Here is a 17714-nt window from a genome sequence, read left to right on the forward strand (position 1 = left end):
TTTCTACAGAGCGGCTGATTCATTTGGAGACGGACTCCGTGGTCCGATGGGAAGACACAGAGCATGGCATGCTTCGGTCAGCGCTGGGGTCAGACTGAGAGAGCTTCAGTCATCATGAGCACTACATGTCTTGGCACAGTCCAAAAACTGCATCCCAAATGTTTGCACATTAAATAATAAATACATCCTCATAATGTTTAATCGAATAAGTGAGAGTTGATCGACTTCTTCCACAGCACAAAGCTGAATGACAGAAAGTGCAGAATACAGAGAGACAGAAGATCAAGAGTGCACCTCTCCTTCTCTCTGGAGCTCAGGATGAACACATTACTTCCTTTATTTCCTCTTTCCTTCTCTCTCTTTAAGAAGAGACAGGAAAACTAAACCATCCTCACTGCTTGAAGGCTTCGTTTAGTATAGTTGTGCTTTTCTTATTTTTATTGCAACAATGAACACACATCAGATTCAGTGTGTGACGCATATGAACTGAAGTGTGCAAGGACCTCACCTGCGTGTACAAGAGCGTCCGGTGAATGGTTTATCTGAAGAAGTCCTGGTTACATACACTTACTGCTACATTAACAATAAATGATGCATGATTACACGCAAGTGTTCCTAATAGAACATGCATGTAGTCCATTAATATTACTCTCAGTACTTCAGAATCAAGTTTTGTTGTTGTCTTTCTGAGTGCACTTGTTATCTCCCCGTCGCTCTGCAGTGCACGGATCTGAACAGATGCTCTCACTGAGATGAACACTTAAAGCTGTCCAAATCAAGTTCTGAGCAATGCATAGCACTAATCAAAAATTAAGTGCTGATACATTTACAAAAAAAGACATTTACTAAATATCTTCATGGAACATGATCTTAACTTAATCTCCTAATGATTTTTGGCATAAAAGAGAAATGTGTAGTTTAGACCGATGCAGTGTATTGCTGTCTGTTGATATAAATATATCTGTGCTGCTGAGTGTTTTCACAGCTATTGATTCCAGCAGGATTTAAAGTAACACAAATATCCGTTATGCATTTAATCTTATTTTATTAAGCGATGTCTTTGCTTCTGACCTTCGATGATTCAGTTCAACACCATTCAGCAACAACACAAATAAAACACAAATAAAACACAAATAAAACACAAATAAAACACAAATAAAACACAAATAAAACACAAATAAAACACAAATAAAACACAAATAAAACACAAATAAAACACAAATGTGTCGATTGTGCTTAAAGGTTGAAATGGATCATCGAAGACACTGGTTAATAAAATAAGATTAAATGCATATTTGTGTTAACATATTTAATTATTGCAGGTCTGTATAATATTCGGAGTTTGCATTTACAGTTATACAATATGAGAAAACAGAGGAACTTGTTACTGGTTTGAAAAAGTAACACAGATACTGCCTTTAAATTAACAAATGTATGCGTTACTTAGTCACTTGCAAAAGTAATCTGATCACATAACTTGTGTTATTATACAATAACTGGCACCGATGTTCAGTGTAGTCATGCACTCTTACTTGAGATAAATAAGATGAGAGTACATTCTAATTACCAACTAATGCAAATTTAAACAAAAACCATATCAGTGGGGTTATTAGTGCATATTGGTCCCCAAACTAAAGTGTGATCAGAGCAACCTTTACCATGTTAAAGAAACACGGCCAGCTCTGCTTTACTTCTAGTTCAACAGCAAACACTTCAATGTTGGGAATAAACACGTCCAAATAACTTCACATGATCATCTGTCAGTGTCAGTGCTGTACACCTGTCTGGACTTCACAAGCTTAAACATTACTTGAAAACCCAATGTGTAATCTAGATTATATGCTTGACTGAATATAAGTGTCTCAGAAAGTTTAGACTAAAGGCCTATGCTGACATGACTGACCTCGTTTTTGGCGATCAATTAAATGCTATGCATTTCAGTTAGTCATTTTTGACTAACTGTTTTTAAACATTTTATATCTAACTTTGCTTGCCATTTATTACTTAAAGGAGACCTATTACGCCCTTTTTTACATCTCTGAACATAAGTCTGATGTGTCCCCAGAATGTGTCTATGAATAGGGCTGTCCCGATAACAAATTGTGCTGGACGATAAATTATACAAGAAATGATCGCGATAAACGATAATATTGTTGTTCTAAGACCAGTTTCAACTAATTTAATGATAATGGCATAATAACGCAGGTACACCTTTTCAAAGATCAACTTTTATTTTATGGCACTTTCAGAGCAAGAAATAACAGTATGTTGAGTTTGTGTGGCTTAAAATGAATTAATTTTGTATGTTATATTATGTGTATATGCCAGTTAGGGATGCGCATATTGACTGTTTAACTGTTAACCGAAACTAAACATTTTGACTGATAAAGGACCGTTCACACATCTTATTTTGTGCTCAAGTTCATTATGTCAATGCGTTATACACGCTCATAATGGAAGAGACGCACTTGTTTTTTCCAGGTGCGTCCGCATCACATCTAGTTAAAAACATCTCAGGTGTTCAGAATGATGCAAGCGCACCAGCTCATGTGACAACAACCAACTCATTCAGCTTCCTTCGAGGTGAAAAGTAGGCCCATTTCGACATAAATACAATAAAATAAAGCAGTAGTGCAAGTACAACGCTGTATCACTTGAGACGCAAACATCCACGCGCAAATGAAAGGTGCTTCCCAAAGCTGATCACTCTAGAGAGACGTCATCTCTTTATTCCTGGACATCTGTGATCTGTGCCATCGGAGACGGTGTTTTCTACAGTGGGCTGTGCTCCAGATAGGGCTGGGATAAACCATTATTTTTTAAACAATTAATCTAGCGATCAATTTTTCGATGCATCGATTAATCTAACGATTCATTTTTTCAGACCAATTCAATTTCGATTATCTCCCCATTAATTGACTACTAACAATTTATACATGTTGATTTACATATCTGAATGAAAAACACATGAATTCCTTAACAATGCAATATGTTTATTGCTCTTAAAATTACAAAATAAAAGACTGACTAAGAATGCATTACTTTGCACTTGTATAGAGATAGCATGCAATAAAGCCTTGAAGCCTTGAAAACACATAGCTTACTGAAACAAGCTTACTGAACACATAGCGCCTAGCTTACTGAAGAAAAGCTCTTCTTTCAGATGAAAATAAGAACAACTTGATGTCTAGCATTCAATAAAAAAGGTCACCCAAAATATTTGTTTATAGCAATTGAAAGAATACAGTAACCAATGTAAACTTGAGGGCTTTAAGCTAATACAGAGAGTGCTTTTCCAAAAAAAAAAAAAAAAACAGTGGGAGCCAGCAGCCTGTCATGGAGAGAAAAAAAATTCTCCGAATGCTCCACGTGAAACTTTGGCGTTTCGCCCTTTTTCTATCGTGTCTAATGATTTTGGTTAATATGCACGAGAGAGAGAAAGAGAGACGTTATTTTTGCGTCGACGTCATCGATGACCTTGACGCATTGTCCCAGCCCTAGCTCCAGACTAACCCCACATCATAACGTTACATTGTTTAAAGAAAAATGTTAAAAATTATCGTGGCTGAAGAAATTCGAGATCTTTTTTTGTATTGTGCAATTCATTGATTTATTGAATATGGCGACAGGCCTATCTATGAAGTTTAAGCCCAAAATATTCCTCAGATAATTTATCATATCATTTTGAAAATGCCTTTTTTGAGTGGAAGCTGAGAAACGCTGTTTTAGTGCATGTATCTTTAAATGCAAATGAGCTGCTGCCCCGCCCCCTTTCCCAGAATAGAGCTGATGGTGTTTTCTGAAGCGGCTGTCACACAGCATGCAAGTATTGAACCAAGTATTATAGAGTTGGGAAATCAGCTAGATGTAGGCTTTTTAATATCCAGCAGCTAGTGTTTAGGAACTTTATTATTGATTATTTTCATATATATATATATATTAGGGCCGGGACTCGATTAAAAAATGTATCTAATTAATTAGAGGCTTTGTAATTAATTAATTGAAATTAATCGCATTTTAATCGCATATAAATATTTGACCTGAGAACAGTGAGAAGTAATTTTTTTCACATGGATTTATAGTATACCATTGAATAATGACTGAATACATAAGCTTAAGCAACAAAATATTGTTTATTTTTGTTCAACCAAGTCTAGCAGACCAGTGCAATTTTTGCCATGAAGTGTAGCAATAGCATATTTAGAAACAATTTAGAAATAGTACATTTCAGAAATTCAGGAAGCTTATAGGTGCTGGAACCTTCTGTAAAATGTTTAAGTAAAACACAATACTGTCAATTACATTCAGAACATTGGAAACCCTGACTATTAGAAAACATCTCTCTGTTGCTTCAGAGGCCATAACATACTAAGTCCAACTCTCAATAACCTTGACCAAAACAATAAAGAGTTCAACATAAACTGTTGCACCAACAAAATAATACATAGTTCAACATAAAGTGTAAAGTCCACGCTAGCTGCTATATGTTTTGCGTTGAGGTGATACTTGAGACTCGATGTGCTGCAGTGATATGCGAAGCGAACGCTAGTTGGTGTGCAAGTATAATCGGTCCGCCGAAACTCATCCAGTGAGAAACGTTCCACGGTGCAAAAATAAGTTATTAAAAATGCGGGAATTTTTTCTGTAATTAATTAATCTTAGTTAACGCGTTATTTTTTGTGTAATTAATTAATCTCAATGAACACATTAAAGTCCCGGCCCTAATATATATAATATATATATATCAGATCTAGATGTTTTGTCCTGCCATGAGGTTTTCTATCATAATGAAATTAGAGAGAAGCACTTATTTTATTCCTGCAGTCTATATATATTTCACGTGACTGCTAGTCTTTTCTTTCTGGAATCCGTCAGGACAATAGTGACTTCAGTGACCTTTGACCTGTGACCTCTGAGCCAAAAGACCGGGTTCACACACGTTTGCTGCTCAAACAGCCCCAAGAGCCCTCGAGGAGATGCCTCCTGACACAAAACCAGTGAAACCGCTCATGTTTTCATCAGGATTGTTAAAGCTCTAGAGCTGATGTGAGAAATCATTACTAACCCTAACCTGAAAGATCTGTGCATCTAATGAGGGTGAGGTGGGATATTATTATTATTTATTTATTATTATAATTCCAAGTCTGCATTTTGTGCTTAACATTATCAACCATAACTAAGCATATCATGACTGTTCTGCATACTTTATCCACATCTACAATAACATCTGTGTTCTGTGTGAATCTGTGTTAAAGTGTTATGTATTTCTGTATTTTCAGCATCATTCCTCCAGTCTTCAGTGTCACATGATCTTCAGAAATCAGAATAATATGATGATTTACTGCTCAAGAAACATGAAGATTATTATCAGTGTTGAACACAGTTGTGCTGCTCAGTATTTTTTGTGATACATTACATTTTTCATGATTCACAGATGAATAGAAAGTTCAAACAGCATTTAACTGAAATGGAAACATTATAAATGGCTTTTCTATCACTTTTGATCAATTTAATGGTAATTGCTGAATAAAAGTGTTTCTTGCTGACCCCAAACCTGACCAGTAGTGTAATGCACATTCAAGAGTAACTAGAGAGTGCAGTTTTAATAATGAGTTCTTCTTGTCAGGATGTATGTTTCCATGATAAGAGCAATCATCTGATTGGTGGATCTCTCTCAGAGAACATGGGAAGTGTAGTTCTGGCTCCTGAACTCTATAATGAATGTGTTAACACCGATTCAGAAGCACGTTAGGTTTGGATTAGAAGAGCGCTGATGTTAGAGGACACGCAGTCACCTGACTCACACTGACAGAGAACACACCTTCCACTGTGCGCTCACATCCAATCAAATCAGAGCACGGGTCTGGCTGAAGACAATCTCTCTCAAGAGAACCAGTCCAAAGACCTGCAGTACATGCAAACCAGCAGGAGCAGCTCTACTGTGAAACCAGGTCAGACTCACTGTGAGGGGACAAAGACACACACACACACACACACACACACGACATCAGCCCCCGGCGAAACAACACAGCAGGGGGAGGAAGAAACAATGGCAGTCCCAAGCTCCTCCAGATGCACACACACACACACACACACGCTCGCTCTGACATCATGACCCAGTTTCCTTCTCGCTCCGCTTCAGTTCAGACTCGCTAACAGCTCATGAGCACTCGAGGAAACTTCTGCTTTCAGGAGTAAACTCCAGTGACCTAAAGACAAAACCTCATTTTTCTACAGACTAAAAGGATAAGTTCCCTTCCAGAATTACAATTTCCTGATCATTTATTTTACAGCTGATAAAAACATCACAATAATCCAGAGCACTCCAGTCCATCAATTCACATCTGGAGAAGACAAAAGATGAAGCTTTTTAACTTTAAACCAATGTTTCCGGCTAAAATAGGAGTTTATAATCCATTTTACTTGTGGATTACTGTGATGTTTTTATCAGCTGTTTGGACTCTCATTCTGACGGCACCCATTCACTGCAGAGCATCCATTGATGAGACACTGATGCAGTGCTACATTTCTCCAGATCTGATGAAGAAACACCTCCACTCATTCAATGTTTGAGGACAAACCCAGTGAAGCTGTGGGAGCATTGCTCCGTCTGAAGGTTTAACCCACGGCAGTTCAGTCTGCTGCTGCTCTGAAGAGGTTTAGGAGAAAAAGAGCATTGCTTGCAAACCTCATTTTGTACATGTAACCAAATCCTGCTTTGTCAATACAAGCCCAGCAGAGCCAGACGGAGCGGGCCGCAGACACATGTAGATGTTGCACAATGAATTCCAATAACGCTCAATGCCTGTTGAGCAGGATTTGCTGGGGTTTAATCTAGGCAGGAATTTCTGACAGAAAACACGGCAGCCCGGAGAGAGACTGTGCGTCCCGGCCGGAGGAAACGGCACATGTGACAGCAAACAGCACTCATAACACTCCTGTGCTTGGATATCATATGTCACACTCACAGCATTGAGCTGAAAACAGCTGCAGCGAAGGGCATCTCATCTACACGATCAGAGACTCAACACAGCCAGGACAAACACACACGAAAGACTGAGCCTCACTGGAAATACAACCATCTCTAGAAGGAGGAGGAATTATCTGTGTCCCTGCAGCACAGGAGCAGTCTGAAGTCTCTGGGGTATACTTGTAGAGATAGACAATACAATGTATGGGTCAAAATTATACATTTTTCTTTTATGCTAAAAATAATTAGGATATTAAGTAAAGATCATGTTCCATGAAGATATTTAGTACATCTCCTACTGTAAATATATCAAAACTTAATTTGATTAGTAATATGCATTGCTAAGAACTTCATTTGAACAACTTTAAAAATGATTTTCTCAATATTTAGATTATTATTATTTTGCTTCCTCAGATTCCAGATTTATAATAGTTGTATCTCAGACAGATATTGACCTCCGAACAAACCACACATCACTGGAGAGATCATTTATTTCAAAACTGACACTAAGACTGGTTTTACGCTCCAGAGTCACATATTTCATTTAGTTCATCAGTTATGTGACAATTAAACATGTAGAGTCAGACAGGGAATTCATTATGTGTTCAGTTCACATGCAGTGCCTGGGAATCGAAGCCATGGCTTGGTTTGAGCTACAGGAATGAACACAAACATCACATGGTCTGGAAGCAGTACTTTATAAACTCACGTTTCTCGTCATCCTGGTGCACTAAAGATGCTGCTCTCGACAAAACATCCAAAGGCGTTTCCATCCTGGGCCAGACCCTGAGCAAGCAAAATCAGATGATTAAACTCAGATCAGATCATCCACACATGAACCAAAGCTTCATTCACTCCGTTCATCCAGGAGCATGCTGAAGCTGGAAGCTCTGGGGAAGCCTTTGACTGTCAAAGCTTGCAGATGTAGCATGCTTCTGAATGAAGCTTCATGCCAAAGTTTGACAGAATCGGGTTCATGGCATGTTCATGCTTTCTCTTGCATTTCCAGAACAAACCCTGCAAACACGTGACGTCACATTCCACAGCTGAGAGACACTACACAACTTTCACTAGCGCGCAAGCGACTTCAAACATGCCGTTTCTGAACTCAGGAAGTAGTCGATGTGACGCGACGTGACGCGACGCTCCAGTAAAGCGCACGCGTTTCGTTTGTTTTTACGCAGAATGCTTTCGTCCACTACAAGCGTCGCGCTTCAGTCGCGTGTTAAACACGAACTCATTTACAAGCATTACTTAATAAAGAGGTCTCATGAAACTCCATATTCAGAGAATAATACCGCGGGAAATGTTACATTGTAACAAGCGCTGTCTTCACTCGCTGCTCTGAGACGCTGGAGCTCTTTGAGTTTTACTACAGCAAATGACCATAAAACACGCGCATGGTCACTCTTTACACGTGTAGCGTGGTATATGTTAAGAACAGACGGTTTAAAGTCGTGTAAAGTACATACCGCCACTTTGAAATCTCCCCAATCACGACGCCCCAGAGAGCGATCAATCCGGCGGAAGATCCAGCGCTGCTGCGCGGGGAAGAATGCTTGGAATGATGGAATGTTCTTCCTAGCAGGTGATGGGAGTCCCGAATTCTCATTGGTCGAGGTCAGCGGAGTGAGAGCAGAATGCATTATGCTAATGAGGGAGTGACGTCACATCCTTGCAACAGGTACAGCGTGAAGAGGAAGTTCGCCAATAAACAAACACACGTTACAGAAACGTTTATTGGCATATCCCCAGCAACATTAGAGAGTGAGAGGGAATCACGTGATGCAGTCATCATTAGTTTATGCACGTGTTCTGCAGCTTTCTTTGCTGTGTATGACAGTGTTCTGACGAGAGTTTCAACAGCAGTCGAGAAACTCACGAATACATTTCTGAAAAAGACAAAAGTGATTATTGAGTGCCTGGAAGACACAAGATTGTAAACTACAAAATAAAAGCGAAAGTACCAAAGATTTCACACCTAACAAAGTCTACAGCATTGAGGAAATAATCATATCAAGCATTATTATCATCATGTTGGTGTTGCTAATATGACCTCAAAAATGAAAAGAAAAATAATTATTATAATAATATTTAGAAACCTGATTCTGTCATGTTTATTTTGCATTGTGATAGAACTGACTTTTTTTTCAGGCCATACAATCAATAGTTGTGGAGTATTGAGTTATGCTTTGAGGACAGCTGTGTTATGCTGGAATGTGATTCCTTAGGCACTCTGTGTTATGTTGGGCTTTCACTACTGATGAAATTCATGTGAAGAAAACCTTATTATGTATGATACAGCAATTCATCCAACAAATCATAATTTAGCAATTAAAATCATTCATCTGCCAGCAGTGGGCAGAATTGCTATCTAGTCATTAGTTATATAACTACATAAGTATATTCAATTAAAGTAAAACATAACAAAACAAGTACAAGTTTAATTATATTTAAGTTAAATTTAATGTAAATAATACTAAAGATAAATTAAAATAGTCAAAATATTTGCTCTATGTTTTGCAATATTGTTATACATCACGCTTCATCTTTTAGTGATTTCAATTCTGAGAGATGCACATCACAAACATTTTTTAAATCAAAACACATTTTTAAATAAGTCCCAATCAATCAAGACTGCTGTAATTGCAAATATGTGTTGAGACGATCAGGGATGCTTCACCAAAAACTGAAATTCAAATCAGCCCATGTTTTATTCACCCCCAAGGCATCCAAGGTGTATATGACTGTCTTCTTTCAGTTGAATGCAGTTTGAGTTACATATACAGCCACTATACAGCCTTGCAATTTATTGTATTTTTCTAGAGCTTTCGTTTTGAAGTAAAAAATTCTGAAATGGAAAATAAGGGACAGATTGAGGGACTCTCAAAATATCTGTTCGTAGTGTATGTCTGTCTGCAGTTAAAAGTTCCCAGAAATAATCACATTTGTTTTGCTTAACCTATATATGTACAATTATTCTACAAATAATTTTAAAGGCACAATATGTGAGATTTTTTTAATTAAATTATCCAAAAACCACTAGGACAGTGTTAAATATTTTGTTGACTTATGTTTATATAGTACATTATCACCAGTGTTTAATCCAGAGAATTAGCTATTTTAAAAAGTGTCTCGTCGCTGGTCATTGTGTCGCCTGCCATCATCATGACATCATAACCCCTCGATTCCACATGGAAACACAAAAGACGCTTTAATATGTTGCGTGTTTTCATAGACAACTGCCCAGAGAAGCATTATAACAGAACTCTCAGAGGTATCTGGTGTGATAAAACAGCACTGCTTTACATCACATACTGTACAGCAATTAAATATTTGAGCTACACAATTATTGCAATCATTATAGCCTATGAATGAATGAAAGTTCATATTTTTCAATTACAATTTTTTTTATTTGTATTTCAATAACAAAGTCCAAGTTGAAGAATACGCTGGAAGTTAGATTTTTTTAAATGTTTCTTCTTCTTTACTTTCTCTCTTTAATTAACAGCATTAAGCATTAATTTACAATAGCAAAATACATCTGGCCACAGATAGATTGAATGTTTTCTTACCTTGCGAGATGTTGGGCTCATAATAAGTTGTTTGCATTCGCCCAAACGGATTTGGCAGAATAAAAACCAGGTGAGTGTGAGCCTAGCACAAAATTCCACTTGGCCTTAAAATACAACAATGATTTGTGCAAAAAGAATTAGTTATCAGTTGATAATATGGTGTGGTGGTCATATGACGTTTGCCTGTGAATACGGTGCAAAGTGCGTTCTGCAGGCTACAGCTTTCATACGAGCTCTCATACATCTTTGATGCTTTTAAATATGGGTCAATTCTGTATTGGAAAAGCCCTCTGCTAGAGATACTGCCGGAAATGAATAAATAAAAAAAGAGTGGGGCTGTTGTGAGTGCAGGCAGAACATCGTCCATATTTCACCCAGTGGCATGACAGCACCACAAAAATACAGACTAAATACAGAAATACAGACTAAATACAGAAATACATTAAATACAATAGTAAATGCATACTTAATACAGAAATACAAACTAAATACAGAAATAAATACAGACTAAATACAGAAATACAGACTAAATACAGAAATACAGACTAAATACAGAAATAACTTAAACTAAATACAGAAATAGATTAGATTAGATTAGATTAGATTCAACTTTATTGTCATTATGCAGAGTACAAGTACAGAGCTAATGAAATGAAGTTAGCATCTAACCAGAAGTGCAAGAATATAGTGTTTTGTATACATAAAAGTGCAGAGTAAGTGAAGCTATGATATACAGAATGTACAGTGGAGTTGCTATATACAGTACTGATCAGAGTATATACAGAACATAAATATGAATGCAATGTAAGGATTGTATGTACATTATGAACAGAGCAATGAAGGAACAGCAGGAACGTGAGAACACTGGTAATAAATACAGTTGGATGAGTGTGCAAAAGTATTGTTGAACAATGTATTATATGCAAAATAACAGTAGTGCAATGATTTTTTTGTAGAAATAGTATACTGTGCTTGTACAGTAACAACTTATTTATTAAATAAGTTATAATTTATATATATACATTTTAACAGTTTATAGTGTAATGGATTTAACCATGTGCAGTCTGTGCAAAATATGAGTAGTGCAATACATGTATGTAAAGTACTGTGACCAGTGCAGTAAAAGAGCAGGTGCAGGTTAGATTGGTGGTGAGGTGTTCAGAAGTGTCACAGCCTCAGGAATACAGACTAAATACAAAAATAAATACAGACTATATACAGAAATACAGACTAAATACAGAAATAAAGATTAAATACAATAGTAAATACAGACTTAATACAGAAATACAAACTAAATACAGAAATACAGACTAAATACAGAAATACAGACTAAATACAATAGTAAATACAGACTTAATACAGAAATACAAACTAAATACAGAAATACAGACTAAATACAGAAATAAATACAGACTAAATAGAGAAATACAGACTAAATACAGAAATAAATACAGACTAAATACAGAAATACAGACTAAATAGGGAAATAAATACAGACTAAATACAGAAATACAGATAGACTAAATACAGAAATAAATACAGACTAAATACAGAAATACAGACTAAATATAAAAAAGACTAAATACAAAATACAGACTAAATACAGAAATACAGACAAAATACAAAAATACAGACTAAATACAGAAATACAGACTAAATACAGTAATAAATACAGACTAAATACAGAAATACAGACTAAATACAGTAATAAATACAGACTAAATACAGAAATACAGACTAAATACAAAAATACAGAGTAAATACAGAAATACAGACTAAATACAGAAATACAGACTAAATACAGTAATAAATACAGACTAAATACAGTAATAAATACAGACTAAATACAAAAATACAGACTAAATACAAAAATACAGACTAAATACAGTAATAAATACAGACTAAATACAGAAATACAGACTAAATACAGAAATGCAGACTAAATACAGTAATAAATACAGACTAAATACAGACTAAATACAGAAATGCAGACTAAATACAGTAATAAATACAGACTAAATACAGAAATACAGACTAAATACAAAAATACAGACTAAATACAAAAATACAGACTAAATACAGAAATACAGACTAAATACAAAAATACAGAGTAAATACAGAAATACAGACTAAATACAGAAATACAGACTAAATACAGAAATACAGACTAAATACAGTAATAAATACAGACTAAATACAGAAATACAGACTAAATACAGAAATACAGACAGACTAAATACAAAAATACAGAATAAATACAGAAATAAATACAGACTAAATACAGAAATACAGAGTAAATACAAAAATACAGAAATTGCGAGTATAAGACAGTTTGCAGAAGCTAGAGATTATGGGTTATAAAGATTTAAAACATATTATTCTTGCACAAATGTATCGATTCTGCTCATCAAAGCAGTGGAGCACTTGATGGATGAATGCGCTTTTTTGGACTTGAAAATCTTGACCCCCATTCACTGCCATTATAAAGCTCGAAAGAGCCAGGACCTTTTTTTAATATATAACTCTGACTGTATTTGTTTGAAAGAAGAAAGTCATATATTAGGGGTGTAAGTACGTACCCTGGTTTTGACGTCACGGTTAGGTATGAGGAGGAAAAAACTAAACATACATTGATTTTTCTTTCTTTCTTTCTTTCTTTCTTTCTTTCTTTCTTTCTTTCTTTCTTTTTTTTATGAAACTGAACAAATTGCTCTTTCTTTAAATAAATTAAATTATAATAAAAATGTTCTTAGGGATAAAACTCTACCTCAGCTTCTGCTCTAAACTATAGAGAGCCCAAACATAAATTTATTTTATATTTTGAGCTATAATAGTCTACAAAAATAAAACATGAAAATGTTTTTAAATCAACTTCTAATTATACAATTTCTATTTGTTACTGAAATATAATACTTTACAGAGTGGCTGTCATAACTGGTTTCATAAAAGATTTATTTAACCTGTTAAATGTCACCCCGTCCCGTATACGGGACGCCTACGTTGACTATACTATATATTACAATCAAATCTAATCTAATCTTGACAAACTATATATCGTTGGAAAGGTCTAAGACTCACAAATATATATTTTACCAATATTTTTTGTTAAATATTATGTAGGAAAAGTAATAGATGAATTTATGACAAGAGTGCACCCTCAGAAATCTACATTACAAAAGGAGCTTTGACCTTTGTTTAAAAAAAAGACTTCCTCGTTGCCTTTTTCTCTATCACATTTTAGAAATCATCAGAAGTTATATATCACTTGAAAACATAAAATCTCAAAATTCATCCTTCAAAACCCATTTTGAAATCAGACATTGCATTACCATGTAAATGGTACATCAAAATCATGTTACAAAATGTTTTCAGTCATGAATTATAAAAATTTAGGTTTGTATCATGCACATTCAAGTCTATCTTCAAAACGTGAGTGACATTTAACAGGTTAAACATACATTAAATAATTAAGACATCACTAACAGTTAAGTAAAATATAATCATGCAATGTTTTTTTTTTTCATTGAAATAACTATGCTTCTTAGTTTTTTCTTATCATTTGTGTAAATTAGGGTTGTATGTTACATCTAATGTTGTTGGATTAATGTTTATTGCATTATTTAGTATCATGTGTGTCACCACGATGGTGTTTAGTGTTTGTGTGAATGACTCTGTTCACCTTCTATAGGTGTTAATATTTAAAAGCTGTTTGTTAAAGGCTTTGGTTCATCATACGACTTTCTCATCACCACCAGCTTTTGGTTCAGTGTATTACAGAGGGACAAAACAGATTTCAGTACTTTAATAAGTTAATATGTTAACATTATATCAGTTAAATATTAAGGTATTTAACTGTACATTTAAGTTAAAACCATAAAACCTCAAATGTTGCTATCATATTTTGTATGGTAAAATTCCTGCAACCACAGCTGCCTTTGTTTTGTTTTTGTTTTTGTTTTTTTACTGTAAATTAATTTCTACAGTGTTTAGTGAACTTGAAGGGGTGATCAGGTTTGCTCAGGCTCCTCACTGCTGTCAGAGGCATTTATACAGTCATCTGTCATGCCACAAAGAATGGAAACACAGTTTATTGTCTGAATTTACTTTAAAAAAATAAAATTAAAAAAGGTGTAAATGTAAAAAGGTGTAACATGTAAAAAATGTATTTGTTCGATACACATACAAACAAGAATATGTGTACTGTTACACCCCTATCATACATACTACTGGTCAAAACTTTGGGATGAGAACGATTTGTAATGTTTTTATCATCATCAAGGCTGCATTTATTTGATTAAAAAATACAGGAAAAAAATATTGTAAAATATTATTAAGATGTAAAATAAAGTTTTTCTATTTTAAATATGCATTGAAATCGAATTTATTTCTGTGATGTGCAGCTGTATTTTCAGCATCATTACTCCAGTATTCAGTGTCAGATTTTAACAAGGAGACAGAGGCGTTCGGATCCATGTGCAGAATTTTATTAAGAGAATGGTCATACAGGCAGAAATCAGGAACGGCGTCAGGTGTGTTAGGGATATCCAGAATCATTAACTGTAACAAGCAGAGATCAGGGCAGGCAGCAGAGAATCAGAGTCGGTTAAACAATCCAAGATAATACACGGGGACAACAAGGAAATTGGCTGATGAATGAGGTGCAGGTGTGGCAAGGTGATTGTGATGCAGTGACTCATGGAGAATGTAGTTCTGGTGTGGTGTAACAGTATGAGAGGTGCTAGTGTCCAAGTGACATCTGGTGGTTGATGGGTGGAATGGTCCTGAATGGAGTGACCTCTACTAAAGTTCATGGGCACTCCATCTAATGATTGTGACACAGATGATCTTCAGAAATCAGAATAATATGATGATTTATTATCAGTGCTGAAACTGTTTTGCTGCATCATATTTTTTGGAACCTGTGATAAATTTTTTCAGGATTATTTTGAAGAATAACAAGTTCAAAAGAAGAGCATTTATTTAAATATATATTTTCTAACAATATACAGTTCAAAAGTTTGGGGTCAGTAAATCGTTATTCTTGCTTTTTTTTTTTTTTTTTTTTTTTTTTTTTTTTGCTTTCATTCAACAAGAATGTGTTAAATTGTTAAGAAGATAGCAAAGATTTATGTTGTTAAAAACATTTTATATTTTGAATAAATGCTGTTCTTTTAAATTTTTATTCATCAGAGAATCCATAAAAACATTTAGCAATTTCCCCCCCAAAAAATTTGTCAGCACAACTGTTGCCAACATTGATCGTTCTAATAATAATAATAATAATAATAATAATACATTTTATTTATAATGCACTTTTCATCAGAGATCTCAAAGTGCTACAGGTAAAAAAAAAATAATAAAAAAATAAAAAGCTTTGCTGAAAATAAATGTCTTAAGGCCTTTTTTTAAACAGTGAGTGGATTGAGGTTCCCTCAAGGAGTCAGGGAGGGCATTCCACAGATGTGGGGCAGCAGTACAAAAGGCCCTATCTCCCATCGTCATCGTCTCCCTGAGTCTGGTTCTGGGTATGTACAGAAGGTTTGAGTGAGTGGAACGGAGGGATTGTGCTTTGTGGGTTGATTAGTTCTTTAAGGTAGGTGGGGGCATGTCCATGTATGCATTGATGTGTTAGGAGGGAAACCTTGTACTCAATCCTGGTGGAGATAGGAAGCCAGTGGAGTGAGTGAAAGAATGGGGGTAATGTGCTCATGTTTCCGCACTCTCATCAGGATACTAGCTGCAGAGTTTTGGATGAAGCCTCTGCAGACTCTTTCTAGGGATCCCAAGGAGAAGTGTATTGCAGTAGTCCAATATGGAAGAGACAAAAGGCAAGAACCAGCTTTTCGGCATCTGAGAGGGTGAGAATGGGGCGGAGTTTGGAGATGTTACAGAGGTGGTAGAAATAGGTTTTAGGTCATTTATATGAGCTTCTAAAGTGAGTTGGGAGTCAATTTTTTACACCAATTTTTACACTCACTGTTGATGAGAGGGGAATGTTGGTGCCTGAAGAGGTGATGCTGGTTATGGATGATGATTTGATCTGGTGAGAAGTGCCAACCAGGATGACTTCGGGTTTGGAGCTATTGAGTTGAAGGAAGTTGTGCTCCATCCATACCTTTATCTCCTCCAAACATGTGCTGAGTTTTGATGGGGATGACTGTGAGGTGTGGTTTCAGCTGTGGCATGTAGTGAAATTCAGTTTTGTGGCAGCTGATGATTTGGCCAAGGGGAGTGATGTACAGAATGAAGAGGATGGGGCCAAGGACTGACCCCTGGGGAACACTGCAAGTAACTGTGTGTGGATTTGATTTGGAGTGGCCCAGGGAGATTTATTCTGTCCAGTTTGTGAGGTATGATCTGAACCAACTGAGGGCAATGTCATTTAGTCCAGTAGTGATGTGGAGCTGGTTTAAAAGAATGCCATGGTCGCCAGTATCAAATACAGCAGAAAGGTCCAGGAGGATGAGGAGGGAGGGGGAGCCAGCATCAGATGATATAAGGAGGTCGTTTGTGACTCTAATTATTCTATTAATAAATCAGCATACTAGAATGATTTCTGAAGGATCATGTGACACTTTATACTGGAGTCATGGCTAATGGAAATTCAGCTTTACATCACAGAAATAAATGATATCTTAAAGGAAACCATTTAACCATTATATTGTAATAACATTTAGCAATAATAGTTGTTTTTCTGTATTTTTGTTCAAATAATGCAGCCTTAATGAGCAGAAGAAACTTCTTTAAAAAAAACATTTCAAGTCTTACTGACTTCAATCTTTTGACCGGTAGTGTACACCTTGGATGACTTGAGAGTGAGTAAATCTTGGGGTGATTTTTTATTTTTGCATGAACTATCCCTTTTAAAGTCCAGCATCCCATAATAGTGAAGTGCAGCACCTGAGCAGGTGTTTGTGACGGTTATGATGACGAAGACACGTGTGGGTGAGATGGTTGAGTCTCTGTAAAAACCACTGCTTGTCTGCTCCTCCGGTCATCTCCTTAGTTAGGACAGTTTTATTTCAGTTTGACAGGCCTGTGGGTTTGGTACATTAATGAAATATATATATATATATTTTTTTTTTTTTTTTTTGACTTGACTTGACTTGACTTGACTTGACTTGACTTGACTTGACTGACCTCCATCTCACATATGCAATTACTGTGAT

General features: G+C 35.8%; 1 protein-coding gene across 3 annotated transcripts in view; it reads right to left on the reverse strand.

Annotated features, from left to right (window-relative positions):
* Window positions 1–8595, reverse strand: part of LOC127968064 (transcription cofactor vestigial-like protein 4) — a 32467-nt gene extending 23872 nt beyond the window's left edge. For 2 of the 3 annotated variants that reach the window (XR_008155884.1, XM_052568939.1), the window contains exons 1-2: window positions 8443–8594; window positions 7680–7756 (exon numbers count right to left, since the gene is read on the reverse strand). Coding sequence is in view for 2 of the 3 variants with exons in the window: in XM_052568939.1 (XP_052424899.1) it covers window positions 7680–7756; window positions 8443–8582 (217 nt within the window). In the remaining variant the exon portion in view is untranslated. Of the gene's footprint in view, window positions 1–7679; window positions 7757–8442 lie in introns of all 3 variants that reach the window. The other variant, XM_052568940.1, reaches the window with a different exon arrangement.
* Window positions 8596–17714: the final 9119 nt, after the last annotated feature.

The sequence above is a fragment of the Carassius gibelio genome, chromosome B11 (genome assembly GCF_023724105.1).
Source record: "Carassius gibelio isolate Cgi1373 ecotype wild population from Czech Republic chromosome B11, carGib1.2-hapl.c, whole genome shotgun sequence".
NCBI lineage: Eukaryota > Metazoa > Chordata > Actinopteri > Cypriniformes > Cyprinidae > Carassius > Carassius gibelio.